The sequence below is a fragment of the Engystomops pustulosus genome, chromosome 4 (assembly GCF_040894005.1).
Source record: "Engystomops pustulosus chromosome 4, aEngPut4.maternal, whole genome shotgun sequence".
In the NCBI taxonomy this organism is placed as follows: domain Eukaryota; kingdom Metazoa; phylum Chordata; class Amphibia; order Anura; family Leptodactylidae; genus Engystomops; species Engystomops pustulosus.
The window spans coordinates 75,522,508-75,550,297 of NC_092414.1; the positions used below are offsets into that span (position 1 = coordinate 75,522,508).

The window sequence follows — 27,790 nt, forward strand, 5'->3', positions numbered from 1 at the left end:
GGAAGTAAAATCCCTCCAGTCAGAAAGTGGTTAGAGCACATATTCAATGTTAGTGATTCTCCACATACAGATTTAACCTTTTCTATCTTCACTTTGGCTTTTCGCCTTGTACCATATTCTTTCAGAGAATTCCAAATCTGTTTATACAAGTAAAGTCACTAGTTAATGAGTAAGCCATGTATCTGCTGGACACAAACAGTTGTGAGAGGCGCCAGAGACACAGTCTCATTTCTACACGTAGATTCCTGAACTTCAGAGGCAAAAAAGTATTTATGACGGCAACCAAGTTGTACTCCCGTGTTGAAGAGGCAATTTAGGTAAGCAAAGTTGCCTTTTTGTAATGACCACTTCTGGATGTGGAAGTTGTTTTCATGTGTAACAACATTTATCTTATTACTAATACATGTATTAATATTGTTATTATCATCAAAGAGTTTTCAGTATTTTATAGTGTTTAATTTGACATAGAATTCTAGATGCACAATGCATTTTATTTGCTGAGTCTTTTTTATACTTTTTGTGCTCTCATATGGTATTTTCACATGGCCTTAAATTGAAAGAATGTAACAGAATAAAAGTAACTTTAAAAAGCTTGCAAAAAATGCTAGTTCATTTTACAAAATGATCAGCTCCAAAATTGGGTCTGTAAATTAAGTGACACAAATTAAATGACTAAGATACATTACAAATGGTTACTTACAAAAATGTTAAATTTATTTTTCTCGTTTTATAGTCAAACATAAGAAGCTAACAGAAAATAATCATTTACCAATTTTTCAGATGTTATAGGTTTCCTTCACTGATTTTCTTTAGTGCCCATCTTTGAGGATATAGTAACGTGCAAGGTCATGTGTGTATAACTGCTAAGTATCACACTAATTTTATTGTAGGCATTTATGAGACTGGTGGGCCACTAGTGTCCCATGAGAATGGAGTAGTATTGTCCAGGTCTGACCAATGGATTCTTTTCTGTGAAACTTCCAAAATGTCAACCTCTCAGCCTTTAGGATCACTAAAGGATCCAATGCTAAGACTCCAAGTGATCATGGGCCAATTAATATGGAATAGGAATATTAGCTACTGATCATTGATTTGTAAAGCACTACGGAATTTGATGGCACAATATAAATAAAGATTATCATTATTATTATTTGTCCCTTGTTGCAATAATTGCTGCTGTATAGAGATACATGAATTATTCATCCTCATATGCTTTGTATTTGTTAGCAGCATATCTCCCCATTTACATAGGGCCTTCTGCTTCTGATAAATGATCATTTATATGCTACATATAACATATTTATCTGGTGATCTCTGGCACCCTTACAATGGCCAGTTAATAGAAAGGACCATTTCTTGCTGACTTGACAACTGGCACAATTCTTGGATCTTGAATAAATAGCAATTCCTAATTTACTATTAATACATTTAGTGTGATACAATTTAATGATACGATTTTTAGATTTTTTTGTATTCTGAACTGACTGAGGTTACCTTTTCCTATCCATTTTTTTACCATGTGGATTTAGAAGGGGATTAGTTCCTGTTTGCCCTGACTAAGATTGAGTAAGGTGATAGCATAGTTTCTGCAATGTGTTCGTGTGTGTACTTGACAACAGGTAAAATGCCGACCTTGAACTCTACCTTACAATTCCACACTAGCACTCTCTCTATATATATATACAAGGGCTGGGTTATATGAGAAGATTTCCAGCTCATACAATATATATGACATCTCCATCCGAGAACAATGTCATCTATGACCTAGGATACTATTTTTACCAAGATATCATTGTCATCATTCTGTTTGGTTTAGAATAGGTAATTATAGCTGCAGAGTAAAACAAAGTTAGCCTTACACACTAAACATCTGGTTCACCTAACTTCCCCGAAAACATTAATTGTGTTTTTCAATACGGATATGCAAATATGAGAAAATCCAGTGGCACTTTTCTTCCATGATGAAAATAATGTAATCTAGTTGAGCCTGGTATAAAATTTTGGGCAACCTCCTATGCTGTCCCAGAAATATTATACACATTATAAAGAAATTCATTGAAAAATATCGAATTTATGTGACTAATCTAGTGCTACATGCCGTTATCCCAGAGGATTATTTACACTTAAACTGATAATGGATGTTCACTGTCCATGCTCACCATAGACTTTAATAATATACATCATTAATGAAAGCACATTCTCTGTGTTTTATACTGCTTCTTCCTCCTGCGGTGAGCACAATATCTGAAAGCCTTCTGAAGTCCCTCCACTTCACACAGATAAGGACAGAATTTCTTACTCTTTCTATACCTAGATCATTTTCCTTTTGATGATTCAGCTAACTGAGGAAATTAGACTATCCAGGGACTTTCTGTAAAGAGTTAAAGAGAACCTGTCACTAGGACCCCCACACACACACACACACTGTACCTTCTAGATTTATTTATATATGTACTGAAGTCTATCCATGAGATGAGAGCCAGCATTCTTCTAAAAAAAACTTTTAGTGATTTCCTCTGTTCCAGTCATGGAGGTGTGGAGTTGCAATATGCAGTCTGTATACCCCCACCTCCTCACTGATGCCAACCCTGCTAACCCACCCACCCTCATGAAAGAGAGAGACATGTCACTCTCTGAAGTTCCAGAGGGCAGCATGAGGTTTATTTCTCTTAGAATAGCCAGGTCTCCCTTGTCATGGATTGGTTAATGATGTAGCAGTCCTGAATCAGAGCCCCTGTCTGTTCGTGTGTCTCTGTCTCAGTGTTTCAGCAAGGCATTGTGTATAACGTCCCACTGCCCCTGAAGGTAAAAGTAAAGTAAGCTGTATATGTCTGAAGTTGAATATTGGCAGATGGTCAATACCTATCTGGCTTTTGACTTCTGAAAAGAATGTGCAAACTGGTTGCACATGTATTTATGAAGTGTCTGTTCCAGTATTGTTTTGTGGCTGCACTGTGTCCAAAACACCAAAAAACAACAACAAAAGTTGGTGCACACTTCCCAAGCAGTGCAGGGTGCTCCAGATTAATGAAGACCTATGCTACTTCATTAATCTGGCATGCTCTGCAGAATTGTGAGGCAAACTGCACCTGGTACAGTTCTCACTACTTTTAGTAAATGTGGCCCAGTATGTCTGTATTACTAGTGTTAAAAATATTACTCTGTTCAGAAGAACCTAACCTTCAAAACTAGAAAAGATAAATGTTTACATTGGTTGTCATAGATTCTCTGCCAATCATTCTGATGAGAATGTGCATGTAATAAGAAATGGTAATATTTGTTCCATTCTATACATTGTCAGTCTGTATGACACGCATGCGGGAGAGCATATACATGTGTGTATTCCACATGGTTTCTAAGTGCTCTGTCATTCCAAATTCCACATGCGAGAGTCTTTGTGTAATCAATTGATTTTCCACCCACACATGTTCAGTACATCTAACTGCCATCATAAGAAGCTGTGTATCTATTTATTTCCCCATGTATAGTGTCTTCATTAAGCAGGTTATTGAGTTTTCATACTTCTGAGGTTAACAGAGAGCACAGTAAAACTACAAGAAGGAAGTCTTCAGATAATAGTTGCTAATGTATTTGGGTTTTGTTACTAAGAGAGGTCATCCCAGGTATTTCACTTATTGCATATTTTTGCCTTTCTAGAAAAAGAAATAAAACATGTAAAATAAGCAGTACATAATATTACTCTTGACCAAATTTGGGGAATTTTATCTTAAATTTTATTACACATTTCCCCAATACATATAATTAAGCTAGTATTAACTTATTTAGACACAGAACCAAAAAGAAAATGGTGCAAATTAATTTCTGGTCAATTTCACAGCATTTGTAATTATTTTCCAACTTTATAGTAAATGGCATGGAATATGAAAAAAATAAAAAATTTTATGCAGAAATCAAGATCTCAAACAGCTCTGTAAACTGAAAAATAAAAAAAACAGTTATGGATTTTTGAAGGTGCGGAGTGAGAAATGGAACAGCAGTTTTCGCCAGGTCATTAAGGGGTTAATACCTATAAATGTTGCTTGTTTTGTTCTAAAATGGTTGTCCCCTAAGGATCCTCTGTAAATGAGACCGAGGAAGGCTTCTCTGTATGAGCAGCTTCCCGTGTAGTAGACCTGTAATGCTACACACAGTACAAACCAAAAGTTTGGACACACCGTCTCATTCAAAGAGTTTTCTCTATTTTCATGACCATAAAAAATGTAGATTTACACTAAAGGCATCAAAAGTATGATTTACACATGTCGAATGATACACACAAAATAGTTTGAAACAACTGAAAATATGTCTTTTAGTCTAGGTTTTTCAAAATAGGTACCTTTTGCTTTCATTACTGCATTGCACATTCTTGGCATTCTCTTGATGAGTTTCCAGAGGTAGTCACCTGAAATGGTCTTCCAACAGTCTTGAAGTAGTTCCCAGAGATGCTTAGCACTAGTTGGCCCTTTTGCCTTCACTCTGTGGTCCAGCTCACCCCAAACCATCTTGTTTGGGTTCAGGTCTGGTGACTGTGGAGGCCAGGTTTTCTGGCATAGCACCACATCACTCTCCTTCTTGGTCAAATTGCTCTTACACAGCCAGGAGGTGTGTTTGGGGGTCATTGTCCTGTTGAAAAATAAATGATGGCAACCATGCTGGTTCAGTATACCTTCAATTTTGAATAAATTCCAACAGTGTCCCCAGCAAAAGACCTCCACACCATCACATCTCCTCCTCCATGTTTCATGGTGGGAACCAGGCATGTAGTCTATTTATTCACCTTGTCTGCGTTGTACAAAGAGACTGTGGTTGGAATCAAGGATCTCAAATTTGGACTCATCAGAGCAAAGCACAGATTTCCACTGGTCTAATGTCCATTCCTTGTGTTCTTTAGCCCAAACAAGTCTCTTCTGCTTGTTACCTGTATTTAGCTATTTTACCATGAAGGCTGCTGCACACAGTTTCCTCTTAATAGTTACTGTAGAGATGTGTCTGCTACTAGACCTCTGTGTGGCAGTGACCTGGTCTCTTATCTGAGCTGCTGTTAACCTGTGATGGCTCTTTGTCTTACATTCCCGGGCAATCCTCATCTGAGCCAGTTTTTTTGTAGCACTTGATGGTTTTTGCAACTTCACTTGGGGACACTTTCAAAGTTTTCCTAATTTTCGGACTGGCTGACCTTCATTTCTTAAAATAATGATGACCACTGTTTTTTCTTACTTAGTTGCTTTTTTCTAGCCATAATACAAAGTCTAACAGTCTATTCAGTAGGACTATCAGCTGTATATCGACCTGACTTCTTCACAACGCAACTGGTGGTCCCAACCCCATTTATAAGGCAAGAAATCCCACTTATTAAACCTGACAGGGCACCTGTGATGTGAAAACCATTTCAGGTGACTACCTCTTGAAGCTCATGAAGAGAATGCCAAGAGTGTGCAAAGCAAAAGGTGGCTACTTTGAAAAAACTACAATATAAGACATATTTCAGTTGTTTCACACTTTTTATTAAGTATAAAAATGTGTTAATTCATAGTTTTGATGGCTTCAGTCATCTACAATTGAATCTGACTTGAATTTTTATAGTCAAGAAAATACAGAAAACTCTTTGAATGAGAAGGTGTGTCCAAACTTTTGGTCTGTACTGTATATTCCCTACATACATATATTCCCTACATAGGCTCTGCAACACAAATGGATGAGTAATATTCTTCCTGGTTATGGAGCTACTAAATTTTTACTAAATGTGTGCATCCTCTGAAATAACAGCTATTATAACTACTATTTCAATTGAGGTTTCATTGGTTGCATGAATATCTGCAGTACATGCACCAGATTCATTGAACAAAAATTATTGCAAAAGACAGTATCACAGAAATGTGTGTTTCTTTATGATTTTCTGAAGGTTGTCAATGTGTTTGAGTTTTCAATATTCCTTTTATATTTCTGTTCTCGCAGCAAGGCACACATATGCCCAAAGATTCAGATGCCTCCCGAATGTGGGACTCATTGGAATCATTGTGGGATCCAGTAATAGAATCCCGAATGATAATACACTTATCCTTTGTCCTGTGGAGAGGGGAAATATGTCTGTAGTGGAGTAAAGCCTATAAGGACTTTTATGAACTCTAAAGTACAAACTGCACTTCCTGGAGATTAAAGTGCAAATGATTTCCACACTTCAGAATGACAGCACTAGGTTTTGCTGACATCACATCAATGTTCCTGGTTACATCCTGTGTTTTAAAAACTCTGTTACTATAATAATACTGTGACAAAATAAATAGACCAGAAGTGGTATGGATCTTATAAATGAAGACCGGAACATGGTTATCAATTCCCTTCAAATACTCTACTGTTAGGCTAACTGCACACGAATGTTGTAAAAATCGACTTTGACATCCATTTTCACTGCCAATTTGATCAGAATGGTTTCCTTTTTGGATCCATTTATCAGATTTTAGCAGATGAGAAGCATCCATCTTTCAACAGTTTTCTTTAAAGGACACCTGTCATCAGGTCTGTGTCACTTGTCCTGTCACCTCTACCTGTTGGAGCAGCTCACAAGGATCCATCCCAGCCTTTATCTAGTTATTTCATACATTAATCATTGTAAAATCATCTATTCTTTATCATGTAAAGGAAGCTGGTCACATGGTCAGGGGCAGTGATGTCACCCCTGTTCCCCCTCCCCTCTCCTCCCCCTGCTCATGTCTGTGTGTAATGTATAGTAAAGCATGGCTAGTGTGAGTGCTGTACCTGCTGACATGCTGCATCCTCCTAATATACAGGTGAGAGACACAGACATCAGCTACACATGAATCTGTCATGTTCTGCTGTAACATGGCTGCCTGGAGCTGCTGTATCTCTCCTATGCACACACACGCATGCACACACAGGCTGCAGGGGGTGTGGCCACCAGCACCAGGACACACATCATTATACAGCCTCACATCATTATACAGGCTGTCAGTCATGCACTGGGGGTGTGGCTGTGCCTCCCACTCATGAATAGAGTGGACAGCTTGAATAAGCTAATGCTTCATTGGACATTTCACAGGTCATTTGCATACAGCTTTAGGACCTCATTGCTTAGGTTTACAGGCATGTAGAGGAACAATGAAGGGATAGATGCAATGCTCTCTAATGGCAGTTTATGAAAATATATTTCGTTTAGGGGGGTTATTTTGCATGACGGGTTCTCTTTAAAGGAAATTTACCACATCATTCAACCTTTAAAAATGCTGGCATACTTTTATAAAGGTTCTTTGATGGCTGATTGGTGGTAAAAAAAAAAAGACTACAAGCCAACCCTCCTGATGATATCAGCCAATGCAGTATGAGGAGGCAGCGGGCAGGTTAGAAGGGCTCTGGATATTTTACATAATGATTAAAGTCTTTTTTTTACCAGCAATCAGCCAATTTATAAAAGTATGCCAGCATTCAGATTTTTAACCCCTACCAAGCACTGGTGGTGCTTTGTGAGTTTAAAGAGAACCCGTCAGGCAAAATAACCCCCCTAAACTAAATATATTTTCATTTTCAACTGCCATTAGAAAGCATTGCCTCTATCCCTTCATTGTCCCTCTACATGCCTGTAAACTTAAGCAATGAGGTCCTAAAGCTGTATGCAAATGACTTGTGAAATGTCCAATGAGCCATTAGCATATTCAAGCTGTCCAGCTTATTCATGAGTGGGAGGCACAGCCACACTCACCAATGCTTGACTGACAGCCTGTATAATGATGTGAGATATAATGTTATAGCAGAACATGTTAGGTACTTGTGTAGCTGATGTCTGTGTCTCACATATGTGTATAGGAGGAAGAGCATGTCAGGAGATAAAGCACAGACACTAGCAATGCTTTTCTATACATTACACACAGACATGAGCAGGGGGAGGAGAGGGGAGGGGTAACAGGGGTGACAAAATTGCCTCTGACCTTGTGACCAGCCTCATTTACATAATAAAGAAAAGATTAATGTATACATTGACTAGATAAAGGCTGTGATGGATCCTTGTGAGCTGCTCCAACAAGTAGACATGACAGAAAGAGTGACCTGATGTAATAGTCATTTAAGGGCTATTTTACACTTGTGTCAGTCATGTCTATATTCTATCTTTGATATTCATGGCAAGAACACTGACTCATTGGGGATTTATCTTTCCTTCGTCTAGTTTTCCTATGTCATAAATGTTTTTTTTGTTGTGTTAGTGCTTCTTAGTCTAACATGCCTGGCTGGTATGTGCTTTGCAACTTTTGCTAAAAAGTTGCAATATTTGGCGGAACTAAGTTGAAATGTGAAATTTATGTTTCTTTCTGCCAAGTTCGCTAAGAATCTGCAAATTTTTTCAACGACTTTTTAAAAGTCACAGGTAGTCAATGCAACTAACATAGGACTAAACATTTTGCAATGTGCAAAATCACAATTGCTCAAAAAATTGTGACTTTTTGGTTCTAAAAAAAAAAAGAAATCTAGCCCATTGTTCCCTACATGTTTTTTTATCACTTGAGTTTTGTTTTTTGTTTCACTGATCTGTGGTCTGAGTTTAAGAATGGAGGCATATACTATTTTTTTATCACATGCAGATATTGAACTTCCATAGAAGTCAATGGATACACAAAATAAAACGGACAGCACAATGGTGTCATCCATGTGAGGTCTGTTTTTTTTCTCAGATGATGCCGGAGAACCAGGTGTTTTTGCCATGTAATTTTAGCCAACCAGATAAGAGATGAAATACTGAAATGAAAAAAATACTGAAGCAAATACAACACAGATAGCTCAGAGATAACACACAGATTGCCAAAGAATGTGTTTTTTTGCGGACACACAAGAGTCTGGCTGTGGTGAAAGAGCCCTATGGTTCATTGAAAAATGGATGATGATAACTGGTCTGTGAAAATGGATATAAGACATTCTTTACATTTTGATGGAACAGATGCATGGCCAGTTTTATTAACAGACATATTCACTGATCCATTAAAAAGAAATACACTTTGCGCAGCCGTGTGCCATACAATCCAAAACGGGCCATTTTTCATTGTTGAGTGTATCTGCCCTTTTGCATGATTATTTACCATAGAAACTTTAGTCAAAACTAAACTATGTAACAACTGCTTTAGTGCGTTCTATTAGTGCTCACTATGGGAAACCTAATGTTAAAGAATGTTTTAATTAGGGGCCTTGATTCGGGTTTTGAAGTTACTGTAAAAATAAATAAAAGATAAAAATAGCTGTAAATGTTATCAAGTTTCCTGCTGTATTCAAGATAAAATATATTTGGTTGAAAGAGGAAGAATCTTGTCAACCCCTTTAGCTGGTCATTAACAGGATATCATCATGTGTTGAAATTATGTAAATATATGGAAAGGAATGTCAAATAAAATGAGTGGAATACAAATTATATTGAAGTTTGAAATTTTATAGAAGTAATTATCCAATATTTCTCTACTGTTCTTTTCCACTCTCTATTGCTCAAGTTAACAATCAGCGCAGGTTTTTGATAAATTTCGGGTTGAAAACATTAGTAAATGATTTATTAGGGATCTAATGCCAATAAAAGTCAACAAGGGCGCAGCTTTTATTGTTACTAATGGTGCTGCATATGATGATATGTTATAACAGCATAATTGATTGATAATTTTATCTTATATAGTCATCTTAATTCACTTATTACAATAATGTTGTCTTATACAGCTTAATCTCTTGGACATAACAGAGGCTGATATTAATACTTAGTCATTAGTACTTGACCTTAATATTTTTGGCTAAGCTGGCACAACTTCCCAGAAATATTTCAATATGTTGTTGAAAGCCTTCTCAAAGGCATTGAGGCTGTAATAATTTTTGGATGGTATATCCAACCATCTCTAATAAGTAACTTTTGGTGATATATACAAATTATATATTAACCCTGTCAAGTCTGCCAAATCAGGTTTTTATGGGGGGCCATTTAGGGTACTTCTTCTGATGCATCGGGTTTCTACTGCAGTGTATCAGAAGAAGTTTGCATCATGCAACACACAGAAACTGGGGCTGGGCTGTCTCATCACAGCTCCGATTCCAAGTGACCAACCCCTTAGACACTGCTGATAAATCTCACCCCAGGTCTAAACATAGTGGGGCAGATTTACTTACCTGGTCCCGTCGCGATCCCGCGGTGCATAATCTGACGAGGATTCAGGTCCGGTGCGATTCACTAAGATCGTGCGTCCGAGTTCCTGCATGTGTCGCTTCTGCGCCAAGGTCCGCCGGAGTTCACCATCTTCTTCCCGATGCATGTGAGTGCTTGATCTTGTGACACAATTCCTTTTTTAAATTCCGCGTTTTGTCCAAATCCGTCAGGTTGTCTCACGGCCACGCCCCCCGATTTCTGTTGCATGCAAGCTGGCGCCGATGCACCACAATCCGATGGCGTGCGCCAAAAACCTGGGGCAATTCGGCGCAAAACGGAAATAATCACGAAACCCGAAGAAAGTGCGGCATTTGGACCTTTAGTGAATGTGTCTGAGAACAGAACTGTTCTAGTTGTCTATGGTAACCAATCAGTGCTCAGCTTTAATTTTCCAATGGCTGTATAGAAATAAAAGCTGAGCTCTGATTAACTTCTATTGGCAACTAGACACCTCAGACACTTCTGATAAATCTACCCCATGGTGTCTAAGTGAGCGCAGAGTGAGGGTTCTCCTTTTATCACCCATCAGCACCCTGCAGCTGCTATTGTGAGGGTGCAGTGGCTGCCGGGATGTCACACAGCAGCCAGGGTCCTTTTGAAGAACCTCAGGGCTAAACCTCAGCTCACCTAGATAGCAGTATAAGGCAGCGTAGTACATCAGTAGTACAGTGTATTATACTGTGTCCCTACATATAATATATATATATATATATATATATATATATATATATACTAGAAGGGGCTGGCAGGCTATATACTAGTGGGGCTAGCAGGCTATATACTACAGGAGCTGGCTGACTATACACTACAGGGGGCTGGCAGGCTATATACTACAGTGGGATGGCTTGCTATATACTACAGGGGGCTGAGAGGCTATATACTACAGGGGGCTGCACTACTGGGGGCTGCAAGGCGGCTATATACTACAGGGGGCTGGCAGGTTATATACTTCAGGGGGGCTGCAAGGCTATATACTACAGGGGGCTGGATATATGCTACTGGGGGCTGGCTGGCTATGTACTACTGGGGGCTGGCTGGCTATATACAAGGGGGGCTGTGACCAATGCATTTCTCACCCTCTGCTTATACTCGAGTCAATAGGTTTTTCCAGTTTTTGTGTTAAAATTAGGGGTATCAGGTCGGCTTATACTTGACTATATATAATTTCAATATTATTGATGGTATTAGTGTATATCGATTTATTAAGCTATATTTAATTAGATTTGTGGTATTGGTTGGAATCTATTTGCATCCGATACACTTCTGTTGGTATAATAAACATAATAGTATTCATCCCTTACAACAAAAAGCTTAAAAAAATGAAAAACATTGCTTAATTGACATTTTTAAAACCATCCCACACACAAATACATGTTTAAATGCAATCAAAAAGCTTTATGAGTCTCACGGTTGTACAAATAAAAATGCTAGGTCTTTACGCAAAAAATAAGCCATCACACATCTTCATTGACAACAAACTTCTAATGTTATGGATCCTAAAAGGCTACCAAGTAAAAAAGGATTTCCACAAAGGTATTTCCTTTCCATGCAAATGAAAGTAATTTAAAAACATACATAAATTTGATATTACTGCATTTGCATGAATAAAAGTTTTTGTTATTTAGGTTCATTAGATTTAGTTTCTGGCAAAAAGGTTCCTTACAGCTATAGAGACAGAAAAAAATTATACGGCATTGATGGAAAAGGCATTGGTGACAAAAACAGACAGTCATTAAAGGGGTACAACAGGTGCGGAAGTAAGGGGTTAAGTAACTGTAATTTAGCTCTTTTCTTATACATTTCTAGGAGAAATAACAAAGAAATTGCAAATTTACAATGATAAGTAATGATGATCCAGAATTGTTATTTCATGGAGAATACAAGTATGTACTAAAATAACTTTGTGAGATTAGACAGAAGATCAATAAATAGATGTTAAATTATGTTAAATCAGTATAACAGGAAAATGTCGCATGGTTCTATAATTCCGCTTTGCATAGTTTGACTTTAAAGCTATGAGCTTGAGATGTTTTTTTTTTCTGGTTTATCACTGTAGAACCATTGTCAATGTTTGTGATCAAAGGCCACACAAATATGCTCCACAGATGCATGATGTGACCTTAAACAGGGAACTTGTATGCTACTTCTCTGTGTAAGAGGGAAACGATCTTTAAATGTAGTCCACAGATAGAGGGCCTCCAGCATAGAAACTAGTGCAGGCAAAAAGTGATTTGGCAGATCATATTGGGCCACATGTACTAAGGTGCTTGCGCCAGTTTTCTGCCGGACTTTGCACCTTCTGCTTGGGCAGGTATTTAAGAAGTGTCTGTGCAACATATGTGGCTCACATGACCCTTTTGTGGAGCGGATTCACTATTCTTCATGCGACACAAAGTTCTGCACTGAAGGGGGCGTACTGGTGCTCAGTCGGACTGCGCGCCAGATTTGTCATGCAAAGTCCGACACAAATGTGTTGCACGCCCCATGTTGAAGGTGCACTCTGCCAGAGTTGTGCAGGGAGCAGCAGATTCATGTAGAGCATGCACCAAATTAGTTTTGCATGATACACATAAAAACTGCCAATCCGGCAATATGCCCGGGTCGCTTGGAATGCACTAGGACAGTGGTGGCGAACCTATGGCACTGGTGCCAGAGGCGGCACTCGGAGCCCTCTCTGTGGGCACCCAGGCCATCACCCCAGCATGAAGTTCACCAGACAGGACTCAAAGAATCTTCCTACAGAATCTTCCTACAATGATGGCGAATTTGCCCTCCTCCTTTCAACTGCATTGGTGTCTTTAGGAGGCTGAAGGATTGAATGTTGTCAAAGAACAAGGAGAAATACATTACTGCTTATATTGCTGTGCTGGCACTTTGCAATAAATAAGTGGCTTTTGGTTGAAGTTTGGGCACTCAGGCTCTAAAAGGTTCGCCATCACTGCACTAGGACCTCCAGCCCTGCTCATCTCTACACATTACCTTTAGAATACGTAGGGGACTTTTGCAGTGTAAATGCTGTCCATGTGAACATAACATCAGCGTTACCTTTGCCATGAGTAATAGTTACTATATCTAAACTATAACAATACAACAAGAAATCTTCACATATTTCAAAGGCCCAATCTGATTTGAGGAAAATGTCAGTAAGTTAATACATTGCATCTTGGCATATACTGTACATAATGGCATAAATGAAATACTTGAACGGTTGGGGGATTTCTACAAGTTACATACAGACATTGGATAAAAACTTTTCCTACTAAAGAGATAGTTCTAGAATTGTAAATCACTTCAATTCTATCAGTGGTATATTCTACATCCCTACATGTTTATCAAAAAATACTTATTTTACTATTATTTTACAATACTTTTTGATTTCTAAGAAATACTAAAATGAAGTGTTATATCACAATCAACATTTTTGTTGTTTTTGTTTCCTTTAATTTTCAGCTTTATGTGTGTAGACTCTGTGTAAAGAGTCTTGTCGAAGAGAAGCAAACACAGATAAATTAAAATACTTCTGGATGGAATCAGAAATTGATATTGCGGGTTACTGCCATCATCCAGTGGACACAGGGATTTCTTACTTGGACAGCCAGCAATTTATTGGTAAGTCTTAATAAATAAATGTTACGTATACATGTTTATTACTTGCTAGAGATCTGTTTAGTATGATTTGCTTCTATTTTGGCAATTTCACTTGTGACATTGTTCCAGTTTAGTTGTGCCATTGCTACAGTAACTGTGCCATATTACAAGAACACAAGCGATGGCTGAAATAGTTAATGTTTTGAGTTGACCACTGATGGTATTTTATGGGAGAGTTAACATCCCTGCAAGCTCACTGGATACAGTATTTATCATGAGAATGAGTAGAATTTTTTGGTCTCTAATGCATAGACTTGAAGGAATAAAGGAAAACTATTTTCTTCATCGTTGCCTGCTAAATAACTTGTTTCCTGCAGGGCGACTACTGCATCCCTAAAACTATTTAAGTACAGATCATTTAGCATTAGGCACTTTGATTGATCTTATGTTGTTGAAGACTGTCATTGCCTAACCTATGCGCCATTATTTCTACATTTAATCTTATGAGCATCTCTGTAGCATCGTATTACATAATGAGAGAATTAGCAAAATCAAAATTAGCAAAAATTAAAACAAGCGCTGTCTGCTTGTAATCAAAAATGGATCTCTTCTTTTCTGTTCTTTCTGTTCCCTGGTTCACAAATCTGATTTGTTTGTATGGATCTCAAGGATGCCACCACAGCATGTTTCAATTATTTTTAAAAATATAATGTAATAGTGAAATATAAGGATGACTAAATTGATCATTCAATGCCAATAACATTACATAACCCAAAGGTTATCAACTTTTTTTAGCTTTTACGATTTATGCTGGACAACTGAAAAAAGTTGTGAAAAGCTATTTTTTTCAGGTTGAGGACAAAGTAATCACCAATGTCATAGGGCAAGCACACAAGTTATGGGTCAACTGGCTATTTTTTTTTGGTTGAAACACAATACATTGCAATATTAAAACAATCACCTATTTAAAAATTAGGCCAATTTACACAACAGACTAAAATAATACAATCTTTATTTGAAATTTTTACACCATCATTACAGATATATTAAAATTCAAGGTAGGGGGGGGGGGCCTGAACATGCAGGTATCCATGGGAGCAAAGATGGAAAATCATCACATTAGATCATGTCAAATTACCGCGGGAACATTAATAAGGGGACAGGGGCGTCAAATTCATAAATATACAATATTGCACTTTTTGTTCTTAACACAGCATATAGCCCAGTCACTTTATGTCTTTAAAGTACTAGTGCAAATAGTTTTACTTACCCGGTCCGTTCGCGATCCAGCGACGCGTTCTCTGCGGTGGATTCGGGTCCGGCCGGGATTCACTAAGGTAGTTCCACCGCCGTCCACCAGGTGGCGCTGCTGCTCTGAAGTTCCCCGGAGGCGCGCTGGAATGCCCTGAAATTCACCGGCCTATACCTGGTGAAGGTAAGTGTAATTTTCGCGACACATTTTTTTCTTAAATGCGGCGGTTTTTCCGAATCCGTCGGGTTTTCGTTCGGCCACGCCCCCCCGATTTCCGTCACGTGCATGCCAGCGCCGATGCGCCACAATCCGATCGTGTGTGCCAAAATCCCGGGGCAATTCAGGTACAATCGGCGCAAATCGGAAATATTCGGGTAGCACGTCGGGAAAACGCGAATCGGGCCCTTAGTAAATGACCCCCAATGTCTCAGCGAGTATGTCAAAGTGCTAGTGCATATCAAAAGCAATTGAGACATATGTCTCCATACTTAGATCAAAGTTCATTCAGAATAACAGAGAGAGCATTGCTTACCCCTGGTGTCTGGTATACCCCAAGGGTGCCACGGACAGGATACTCCCCGACGTGCGTTTCGGTGCTAGCCTTCGTCTGAGGAACTGCCTTAATAAATCCCGGCCGGACCCGAATCCAGCGCAGAGAACGCGCCGCTGGATCGCGAATGGACCGAGTAAGTAAATCTGCCCCAATGTGAGGGGGTTGAGGGGCCACTATATGAGGGGAAGATGAGAGGGGCCACAATATGAGGGGCAGCTGAAGGGCCACTATATTTGGTGGAGTTGGCACAGATTGATTTGTATATGAGGTCCTACCTTATGCTGGATCCGTGTCCATATACACACAATGCAAATGAATTGTGTTTTAAAATGCATTTCAAGTGCATCAAGTGTTTTTTTTTAACATGGAGAAACCACACCGTGTTCATTGAGGAAATACTCCGGATGCTTTCGAAATTCATTTTTAAAGGCAATTCATTTGTATCTTGTGAACATGATCTTAAGCTGTCTTCACATGATGTGTTTGCATTGCATTTAAAAACTTATTGCAAACACAACAGGAAAATGCAACTTTAAACAGCTACTACATGTGACCTTTTCAAATATATGAAAACACCCATCACTTGGCTTAGCGACGCCCCCTGATCCTCTACAGCCAATCCCGAGTGTGGGGAGTTATTCATATATTTGAAATGGTCACATGTTTCCCAAGGGTGGGGGGGGGACTGCTCCTTTCCAGCCCCTCCCATTAGGCAACTGCCTAGTCACACAGCAGATGCTAATGAAAGGTACAATATAACATACCTTTTTTTTCTGTAAAACCTATTTTTTATACAAAAACACTTTGGCAGTGTATGTACTATGCTCTGTGGGGACTGGGGAAGTGCTAAAAATGGGTCTCCTGGTGACACGTTCCCTTTAAATAGCTTAATAATACTGATATATTTAGTGATTTGTTTTACCTGATGCATTTGCAGTGCATTTCAAAACACAATAATGCATTGTGTGAATGTAGCATGTAGCATTAGGTGGGCCCCCAGAATCAATTTCAATGGTAGGCCATAGGATTCCAAGTCTGACCCTGCCGGGGCCCAAGCTTACTAGGGGGCCCATGGCCACCCAAACCACACACCAAATTTTATACTGACAAGGGTTTTCAATACACATGTACACAAGAACCATTTCAGGACTTTTGTAGGTCTTCCAAAGATACTGAAACCACAGACGGACAGCAGAAGGGATGCATTTTCCCCAAGAAGCTTGATTCTAGTACCATATGTACAAAGTGAATTCCAGCCTTGTAGGGGCTATAGTATTCATACGCCCCTGAAAGTGGACGCTATCCCTGGGAATCCAACCAGGAAGCTACTGGTCCCCAATTTTTATAAATATGATATATAAAAATACAGCATATATAAAAATATTAATCGAATATCCCAAATATTAGCTGGTTGGAGCATATAATTTATGTATATGATTGGATAAGTGATGGACAAGTGTCTTTTTTCAACCGTATAAACTATGAAAGGTGACTTCTCTACTAGTAACTTTTCACCAATATACCATACTATTGAACTACTAAATTACAAACTTCAAAGTATTGCAACACAATGTACAATGCAAGCAACAGGAAATGATGCTAGAAATATCACAAATTGAAATATGTAGAGGTTATTATATATTCATTCTTCAATCCCAAATGAACAATGAATCACACATATTAGTCATATTATTTAAGTCTAATAAATTAGTTGTAATTGACACGGTCAGAGAGTCCATGTCAGAGTCATGGAGTCCAGGAGTCACAGAGTCTATTTGATTGATTGTTATTGTTATCTTGGATTTCTGAAAAAAAATTCTCTCTCTTATACTTTCACCTTTGGGAGTAAAAGTCTTATGCACTTGGTTAGGTTATGTACATGTATTATAGACATATACAGTAGATCCTCCATGTTCTGTGTTCTGTAGTCTGGGCCCTCCTTAAAGCTTATAATGTAGACTGATGCTACAATAAGATATGTGATAGACTTCTGCTTGGATACCATATGAATCTATAAGGGATAAAAATATGTGTACTAGAGATGAGCGAACATGCTCGTCCGAGCTTGATGCTCGGTCGAGCATTAGGGTACTCGAAACTGCTCGTTGCTCGGACGAATACTTCGCCCGCTCGAGAAAATGGCAGCTCCCGCCGTTTTGCTTTTTGGCGGCCAGAAACAGAGCCAATCACAAGCCAGGAGACTCTGCACTCCACCCAGCATGACGTGGTACCCTTACACGTCGATAGCAGTGGTTGGCTGGCCAGATCAGGTGACCCTGGGATAGACTAGCCGCTGCCCGCGCTGCTCGGATCATTCTGTGTCTGGATGCCGCTAGGGAGAGAGCTGCTGCTGGTCAGGGAAAGCGTTAGGGTGTTCTATTAGCTTACTGTTAGGCAGGAGTGATTCTCAAAGAACCCAACAGCCCTTCTTAGGGCTACAATAACGTTCTACTTTTTTTATTTTAATTTGCATCTAGTACCATTTTGTGAGGAATTAGCAGGGGGGCTTGCTACCGTTGTGTTTAGCTCTTAGTGGCACACATATCCATAGCAAAGACCGAAGTGGGAAAATTTAGTAGGGGTTGGATTTCAATTAGGCACTAACTCAGTGTCATCTCATCTGGCATAGTAGTGTGCTTTGATACTTGGCTAGAAAATAGCCATAGGAGAATACAAAGAGCTTACTTACGCATACAGTAGCGTTCTATATATTTGATTTCTGGTTGATCTGCTGGTGGCTGTACTTTCTGCAGTGCATGTACTAGCCAATTCTGAGCAATTTGTAGTGAGACTTGCGACCGCTGTGTTCTGCGCTTAGTGACGCACATATCCATAGCAAAGACCGAAGTGGGAAAATTTAGTAGGGGTTGGATTTCAATTAGGCACTAACTCAGTGTCATCTCATCTGGCATAGTAGTGTGCTTTGATACTTGGCTAGAAAATAGCCATAGGAGAATACAAAGAGCTTACTTACGCATACAGTAGCGTTCTATATATTTGATTTCTGGTTGATCTGCTGGTGGCTGTACTTTCTGCAGTGCATGTACTAGCCAATTCTGAGCAATTTGTAGTGAGACTTGCGACCGCTGTGTTCTGCGCTTAGTGACGCACATATCCATAGCAAAGACCGAAGTGGGAAAATTTAGTAGGGGTTGGATTTCAATTAGGCACTAACTCAGTGTCATCTCATCTGGCATAGTAGTGTGCTTTGATACTTGGCTAGAAAATAGCCATAGGAGAATACAAAGAGCTTACTTACGCATACAGTAGCGTTCTATATATTTGATTTCTGGTTGATCTGCTGGTGGCTGTACTTTCTGCAGTGCATGTACTAGCCAATTCTGAGCAATTTGTAGTGAGACTTGCGACCGCTGTGTTCTGCGCTTAGTGACGCACATATCCATAGCAAAGACCGAAGTGGGAAAATTTAGTAGGGGTTGGATTTCAATTAGGCACTAACTCAGTGTCATCTCATCTGGCATAGTAGTGTGCTTTGATACTTGGCTAGAAAATAGCCATAGCAATAGGATAGCATTGTTTGGTTTTAAAAACTCAAAAAAAAAACAAAAAACACAAAAAAAAAAAAAAACACAAAAAAAAACAAAAAAAAGTAAAAAAAAAAATAAAGTTATAACTCTCATTTTAAAAATGTTTAACCCGAGGGCTAGGGGTAGAGGACGAGGGCGGGGACGTGGGCGTCCAACTACTGCAGGGGTCAGAGGCCGTGGTCCTGGGCGGGGTGAGACACCACCTGCTGATGAGGGAGCAGGGGAACGCCGCAGAGCTACACTCCCTAGGTTCATGTCTGAAGTTACTGGGACTCGTGGTAGAGCACTGTTGAGGCCAGAACAGTGCGAACAGGTGATGTCGTGGATTGCTGACAATGCTTCGAGCAATTTGTCCACCACCAGTCAGTCTTCCACGCAGTCCACCCATGTCACCGAAATCGCCACTCCTCCAGCTCCTGCACCTCAGCCTCCTCCCCCCCAGTCTGCCCCCTCCCAGGAAAATTTGGCATTTGAACCGGCATACTCTGAGGAACTGTTTTCTGGACCCTTCCCACAGTCACAAACCACTTGTCCGGTTGCTGCTGAGCAATTTTCCGATGCCCAGGTTTTCCAACAGTCACAGTCTGTGGGTGATGATGACCTTCTTGACGTAGTGGAAGTGTGTAAAGAGGTGTCCGACGATGAGGAGACACGGTTGTCAGACAGTGGGGAAGTTGTTGTCAGGGCAGGAAGTCCGAGGGGGGAGCAGACTGAGGGATCGGAGGATGATGAGGTGACAGACCCAAGCTGGGTTGAGAGGCCGGGTGAACACAGTGCTTCTGAGACGGAGGAGAGTCCTCGACCAGAACAGGTTGGAAGAGGCAGTGGTGGGGCCAGACGGAGAGGCAGGACCAGAGCTGGTGCATCAGCGCCAAATGTGTCAACTAGTGAAGCTCCCGTGGCGAGGGCTCCTGCGGCGAGGGCTAGATCTTCAGAAGTCTGGAGGTTCTTTAAGGAAACACCGGATGACCGACGGACTGTGGTGTGCAACATTTGCCAAACCAGGCTCAGCAGGGGTTCCACCACTACTAGCTTAACTACCACCAGTATGCGCAGGCATATGAATGCTAAACACCCCACTCAGTGGCAACAAGCCCGTTCACCTCCGGCCGTGCACACCACTGCTCCTTCCCCTGTGTCAGCTGCTAGTCAGCCCCCTGCCCAGGACCCTGCCACAAAAACCCCATCGTCGCCTCCACGATCCTCCACAGCATCCACCAGCGTTCAGCTCTCCATACCCCAGACGCTGGAGCGGAAACGCAAATATAGTGCAACCCACCCGCACGCCCAAGCCCTTAATGTGCACATCTCCAGATTGCTTAGCCTGGAGATGCTGCCCTATAGGCTAGTAGAGACCGAGGCCTTTCGCAACCTCATGGCGGCGGCCGCCCCTCGGTATTCGGTCCCCAGCCGCCACTACTTTTCCCGATGTGCCGTCCCAGCCCTGCACCAGCACGTGTCAGACAACATCATCCGTGCCCTGACCAACGCCGTTTCTGACAAGGTCCACCTGACCACGGACACGTGGACGAGTGCTGCCGGGCAGGGCCACTATATATCGCTGACGGCACATTGGGTTAACTTGGTGGAGGCTGGGACCGAGTCTGACACTGGGGCTGCTCATATACTGCCGACGCCGAGGATTGCGGGGCCTACCTCGGTCCAGGTGTTTCAGGCCTACTATGCCTCCTCCTCCTCCCACCCCTCCTCCACCTCCTCCTCCGAACTACCATCCGTGGGCACGGCGCCATCAGTCGGTAGCTCTAGGCACAGCAGCAGTGCCGTCGCTAAGCGACAGCAGGCGGTGCTCAAACTGCTGAGCCTAGGCGACAAAAGGCACACCGCCCAAGAGCTATTACAGGGCATCACGGCGCAGACTGATCTGTGGCTGGCACCGCTGAACCTCAAGCCGGGAATGGTTGTGTGTGACAACGGCCGTAACCTGGTGGCGGCTCTGCAACTCGGCAGACTGACACATGTGCCATGCCTGGCCCATGTGTTAAATCTGATAGTTCAGCGTTTCCTCAAGACATACCCCAATCTGTCTGATTTGCTCACGAAGGTGCGCCGCATCTGTGCGCATTTCAGGAAGTCCAGCCCAGATGCTGCCACTCTCAGGGCAGCGCAGCGCCGCCTCCAACTGCCCGCTCACCGACTGTTGTACGACGTGCCCACGAGGTGGAATTCAACACTGACCATGTTATCCAGAGTTTACCAGCAGCGCAGAGCGATTGTAGACTGCCAGATGTCAACTTCCACCAGAACTGGTAGTCAGGTCAGTCAGCTTCCTCAAGTCTACAATGAGGAGTGGATGTGGATGTCTGATATCTGTCAGGTGCTGAGTAACTTTGAGGAGTCAACACAGATGGTCAGTGGCGATGCCGCCATCATCAGCCTCACCATCCCGCTGCTTGGCCTGTTGAAAAACTCTCTGGTCAGCATGAAGTCGGAAGCTTTGCGCTCGTCACAAGAGACAGGGGAAGAATATTCCCTTGTTGATAGCCAAAGCACCCTCAGGTCTGTTTCTCAGCGCATATCGGAGGAGGTGGAGGTGGAGGAGGATGAGGAGGAAGAGGAGGAGAATGTTGGTGAGACACAAGAGGGGACCATTGTTGAGTCCTTTACTGTTCAGCGTGTATGGGCAGAAGAAGAGGAGTTGGAGGAGTTGGAGGAGGAGGAAATGGACAGTCAGGCCAGTGAGGGGAGTGAATTCTTACGCGTTGGTACTCTGGCGCATATGGCAGATTTCATGCTAGGCTGCCTATCCCGTGACCCTCGCGTTCAAAGAATTTATTCCAGCACCGATTACTGGGTGTTCACTCTCCTGGACCCACGGTACAAGCAAAATCTTTCCACTCTCATCCCTGCAGAGGAAAGGAGTGTGAGAATGCATGAATACCAGCAGGCCCTGGTGCACAAGCTGAAACAGTATTTCCCTTCTGACAGCGCTAGCGGCAGAGTGCGTAGTTCTGCGGGACAAGTAGCGAGGGAGAGTAGGCGAGCAGGCAGCTTGTCCAGCACTGGCAAGGGTACGCTTTACAAGGCTTTTGCCAGCTTTATGTCACCCCAGCAAGACACTGTCACCTGTCCCCAGTCTCGGCAGAGTAGGGCTGATCTTTACAGAAAGATGGTGAGGGAGTACGTAGCTGACCATACCATCGTCCTAAATGATCACACAGCTCCCTACAACTACTGGGTTTCAAAGCTGGACATGTGGCACGAACTGGCGCTGTACGCCTTGGAGGTTCTTGCCTGCCCTGCCGCTAGCGTCTTGTCCGAGCGGGTTTTCAGTGCAGCTGGTGGCATCATCACCGATAAGCGTACACGCCTGTCGACTGACAGCGCTGACAGGCTGACGCTTATTAAAATGAATAAAGGCTGGATTTCTCAGAATTTCCAATCTCCACCAGGTGAAGGAAGCTCAACCTGAATAATTGATCCACTCCTCCTCCTCCTCATTTTCCTCCTTCTCCTCCTCTTTGTACAGTAAAGCAGAGGAAAATGGCTATTTTTTGACAGGGCCCACTGGCTCTTGCTATAGTACTTCATGCATTTAATTTTTCTGGAGGGCCACCTACCCGGTCCTCTGTTTGAAACAATTTTTGTGAGTGCCACATACAGGCACTCAATCTATTCCATTTTACTGCAGGGCCACCTACCTGCTCCTCTGGTTTGAAACATTTTTGGGACTGCCACATACAGGCACTCAATCTATTCCATTTTACTGGAGGGCCACCTACCTGCTCCTCTGGTTTGAAAAATTTTTGGGACTGCCACATACAGGCACTCAATCTATTCCATTTTACTGCAGGGCCACCTACCTGCTCCTCTGGTTTGAAACATTTTTGGGACTGCCACATACAGGCACTCAATCTATTCCATTTTACTGCAGGGCCACCTACCTGCTCCTCTGGTTTGAAACATTTTTGGGACTGCCACATACAGGCACTCAATCTATTCCATTTTACTGGAGGGCCACCTACCTGCTCCTCTGGTTTGAAAAATTTTTGGGACTGCCACATACAGGCACTCAATCTATTCCATTTTACTGCAGGGCCACCTACCTGCTCCTCTGGTTTGAAACATTTTTGGGACTGCCACATACAGGCACTCAATCTATTCCATTTTACTGGAGGGCCACCTACCTGCTCCTCTGGTTTGAAAAATGTTTGGGACTGCCACATACAGGCACTATCCAAATTAAATTGTCTCCATAGCAGCCTCCACACGTTGTCTCCATTGCTACCTCCAAAAGTCGTCCATATAGCTGCCTCCATACATCGTCCCTTTATCAAACGAGGTGTGTCAGGCAGAAATTTGGGTTGTTTTCATGGATTCCACATCAAAGTTGTTAACTTTGTCGCCACCCTGCTGTGTTATCCACAAAATATACTGGCAAACTTTTACCATTTAGGGATATTATTTCAGCGCTTCTTGCGCATCTGTTTACATTCCCCTCACCCGGCATATCCTAAACTTATAAGAACGCTACTACACTTGATCTTATACAAAAGGTTCTTAGAAGTGCTGTTTGGGGAGTAGCCTAGAGACAGGGGCTTGAATTGGCGAAAGCTCGCCTGGCAGCGGAGCGCCAGCTCCATGCGCATCATGCGCTTCTTGCGCATCTGTTTACATTCCCCTCACCCGGCATATCCTAAACTTATAAGAACGCTACTACACTTGATCTTATACAAAAGGTTCTTAGAAGTGCTGTTTGGGGAGTAGCCTAGAGACAGGGGCTTGAATTGGCGAAAGCTCGCCTGGCAGCGGAGCGCCAGCTCCATGCGCATCATGCGCTTCTTGCGCATCTGTTTACATTCCCCTCACCCGGCATATCCTAAACTTATAAGAACGCTACTACACTTGATCTTATACAAAAGGTTCTTAGAAGTGCTGTTTGGGGAGTAGCCTAGAGACAGGGGCTTGAATTGGCGAAAGCTCGCCTGGCAGCGGAGCGCCAGCTCCATGCGCATCATGCGCTTCTTGCGCATCTGTTTACATTCCCCTCACCCGGCATATCCTAAACTTATAAGAACGCTACTACACTTGATCTTATACAAAAGGTTCTTAGAAGTGCTGTTTGGGGAGTAGCCTAGAGACAGGGGCTTGAATTGGCGAAAGCTCGCCTGGCAGCGGAGCGCCAGCTCCATGCGCATCATGCGCTTCTTGCGCATCTGTTTACATTCCCCTCACCCGCCATATCCCAAACTTATAAGAACGCTACTACACTTAACTTGGTGCAGGCTGGGACCGAGTCTGACCCTGGGGCTGGTCATATACTGCCGACGCAGAGAATTGCGGGGCCTACCTCGGTCCAGGTCTCAAAGGCCTACTATACCTCCTCCCACCCCTCCTCCACCTCCTCCTCCTCCGAATTACCATCCGTGGGCATGGCGCCATCAGTCGGTAGCTCTAGGCACAGCAGCAGTGCCGTCGCTAAGCGACAGCAGGCGGTGCTGAAACTGCTGAGCCTAGGCGATAAAAGGCACACCGCCCAAGAGCTATTACAGGGCATTCCACATCAAAGTTGTTAACTTTGTCGCCACCCTGCTGTGTAATCCACAAAATATACTTGCAAACTTTTACCATTTAGGGATATTATTTCAGCGCTTCTTGCGCATCTGTTTACATTCCCCTCACCCGCCATATCCTAAACTTATAAGAACGCTACTACACTTGATCTTATACAAAAGGTTCTTAGAAGTGCTGTTTGGGGAGTAGCCTAGAGACAGGGGCTTGGATTGGCAAAAGCTCGCCTGGCTGCAGAGCGCCAGCTCCATCCCAAGATCCAACTAACATAGTTGCAGCACCTTTAATCTACTACTAGTTCACTGCCTCCATAATAATAATAATAATAATCTTTATTTATATAGCGTCATCATATTCTGTAGCGCTTTACAAATTATAGGAAACAAATACAAATGTATTGTAACAGAGCACAACATTTGTATGGAACAACAGGAGTGAGGTCCCTGCTCGCCAGAGCTTACGGTTTATGAAGATGATGGGGTAACACGAGGTAAAAGAATATTTAATGGTCAAGCCATTCTTCTTAGGGAATAGAAAAAAATATAATAAATGGAATTGCTGTCGCTTGAACCACTCAGCCGTCATCTTATATACCAGGTCCAGGGTGAATGGGACTGCAGAGAAGTCTGGTGCCTGTTGGTTGCTGGATAACAGATGGGAGGACGACACAGGACGGGTTAGTAGAAGAGTTAAAACTTCATGCAGTTAATGAGTGTTATAGGCTTGCCTAAAGAAATGGGTTTTAAGAGCACGTTTGAAACTTTGGAGGTTAGGTATTAGTCTGATAGTCCAGGGCAGAGCATTCCATAGAATTGGTGCAGCTCTAGAGAAGTCTTGGAGACGCGAGTGGGAGGTCCGCACTAGGGTAGAGGTTAATCTAAGATCACTGGCGGATCTAAGAGCACGGGTTGGGCGATAGACTGAGATAAGAGAGGAGAGGTAGGGGGGTGCAGCATTATACAGAGCTTTATGGATGAGGGTTATTATTATTTTAAACTGTATTCGAAAGGAGACTGGCAGCCAGTGCAGCGACTGGCATGAACTGTAAGCATACATGGTCCCCTTATCAAACGAGCTGTGTCAGGCAGAATTTTGGGTTGTTTTCATGGCTTCCATGTTAACTTTGTCGCCACCCTGCTGTGTAATCCACAAAATATACTGGCAAACTTTTATCATGTACCGATATTATTTGAGCGCTTCTTGCTCACCTCCTTTGGTTCCTCTCTGACACCCATTGGTTTGAAGCCTGAGTCCAATTAGGGTATGTCGCCATGCCACTCTCTAGCCTGCTGCCGCTGCCTCTGCCTCTGCATGCCGTCCCCTATAGTGTCAGGGTCAATTATTGGATGTTTTACATGCTATCTAGCTTCATTCTGTCACTCTGTCATGGCCATGCTGTTGCCCATAATTTCGGCATAATGGTGCGATTAAGCAGCCTCAGAGGCATCCATGCATGCTGCCCCTGCTGTTTCCTGTCCATTTCCGTGGTGTTTCCATCCTTTTCTGAGGTTCCCAGGTGTTTGGCCAAGCTTCCCTGTGCAGAGCCTTGGTCCCCTTGAAAAATGCTCGAGTCTCCCATTGACTTCAATGGGGTTCGTTATTCGAGACAAGCACTCGAGCATCGGGAAAAGTTCGTCTCGAATAACGAGTACCCGAGCATTTTAGTGTTCGCTCATCTCTAATGTGTACCTTCAGATATACATTATAGGTAAAGCACAGATCCAAATACACCCTTTAGCTTAGTCATAACTCTTAACATAAGAGAAACTATATTTGTAAAATAAATTATAATGTAATATGCTTAGTTTAAAAGTAAACACTTGCATTATGAACCAAACATACCTTGAGACTGCTGTAGCTACACTGATGCAGGCACAAATCTGGTTAAACGCTGGATTGCCTTCAGCCTGCATGTTACATAGAGCTTCCTGAACTGTCCAGGCAGGACTAATCAACCTGAGCTACATCACTTATACACACTAGCTGGGGGATCGTGCAGCGATTGATTACTTCATGCCTGCTCATTCTCTGAGCAGTGCATACTTAATGTGAGAGAAGAAGCGACAGAGTTATCACAAGGTGAGAGCTCCAGCACAGAAGGAACAGAGCTTCATTATCATAATTTTATAAATGTTTTTTCAGCAAAACGACTCAGCTCAGGGATTAAACAAGATATGTTTCTGCAACAGTGTATCTATTCTCAAGGTATGTTTGGTTCATAATGCATGAAATCAAATGGTAGATCTCCTATAAAGGTTTGCACTACAGGTAGAGATGTGATAATGCAATATTTCAGTCTGTGAGTCGATATCAATATTTCTGGTAACTTGATCAAGCAGCCAAGGCCTTGACACAGAAAGTCCTGTGGACATTAAACAACAAGGAAGTTTGCATTCAGTGATTTAATATTTAAAGGGGTGTTCCTATCTGGTAATTCATCTGCCATACATACACATTTCTTCAATTTGATGTTATTAAAATAATGTACCTGTGTGCAGATAATTTCCCATAAATGTTACTTGTTGTCCATTAGAAACAAGACAGCTGTCCTTGGATACGGCCACCCCCACACTCTGGTAGCAGTGGCCGGGGATGCACTATTGAGGAGTGTGACCACCTGGATTCAGAGTAATCCTGGACATTTTACAAGTAAAAACTATTTGTTTCTTTGTGCAATCACTCTGAAAGAGACAACAATCTGATTTCTAAGAGACCATATGACTACATCTATGGGAAATTATCTTCACATAGGAACATTTTTTAATAACATCCAGTTGAAGAAATGTATGTATATGGCTGATGAATTAAATTGAATGTAAATGCCCATATTAGAATACCACTTTAATATAGAGGTTGCTGTAAATCACACATTTGCCTAACGTTAGTAAGAGGAATCATACAAAATCGTTTTCTGTGGAGCCTCATCTCTTGACATAAGTTTTAACTGTATGTTTTGCTTTTAATTTTCAAGTAAAATAACAAGTATATTAAAGTTTATGGTAAAAAAATTAATAATTGAATAACACATATTGAATATTGTTACATTTTGCAGATGTTGATTAGCATGGGAATCTATGCTATTTTCTTCTGCACATAAAACTTTCCAGTTGTATGCAGACTTTTCAACACATATTTCTTCATTC

General features: G+C 41.9%; 1 protein-coding gene across 1 annotated transcript in view; it reads left to right on the plus strand.

The window, feature by feature from the left end:
• Nucleotides 1–236: 236 nt before the first annotated feature.
• Nucleotides 237–27,790, plus strand: part of NR1H4 (nuclear receptor subfamily 1 group H member 4) — an 86,420-nt gene continuing 58,866 nt past the window's right edge. The window contains exons 1-2 of the mRNA XM_072146350.1: nucleotides 237–317; nucleotides 13,628–13,786. Of these exons, the coding sequence (XP_072002451.1) occupies nucleotides 13,702–13,786 (85 nt within the window). The 5' untranslated portion in view covers nucleotides 237–317; nucleotides 13,628–13,701. The remainder of the gene's footprint in view (nucleotides 318–13,627; nucleotides 13,787–27,790) is intronic.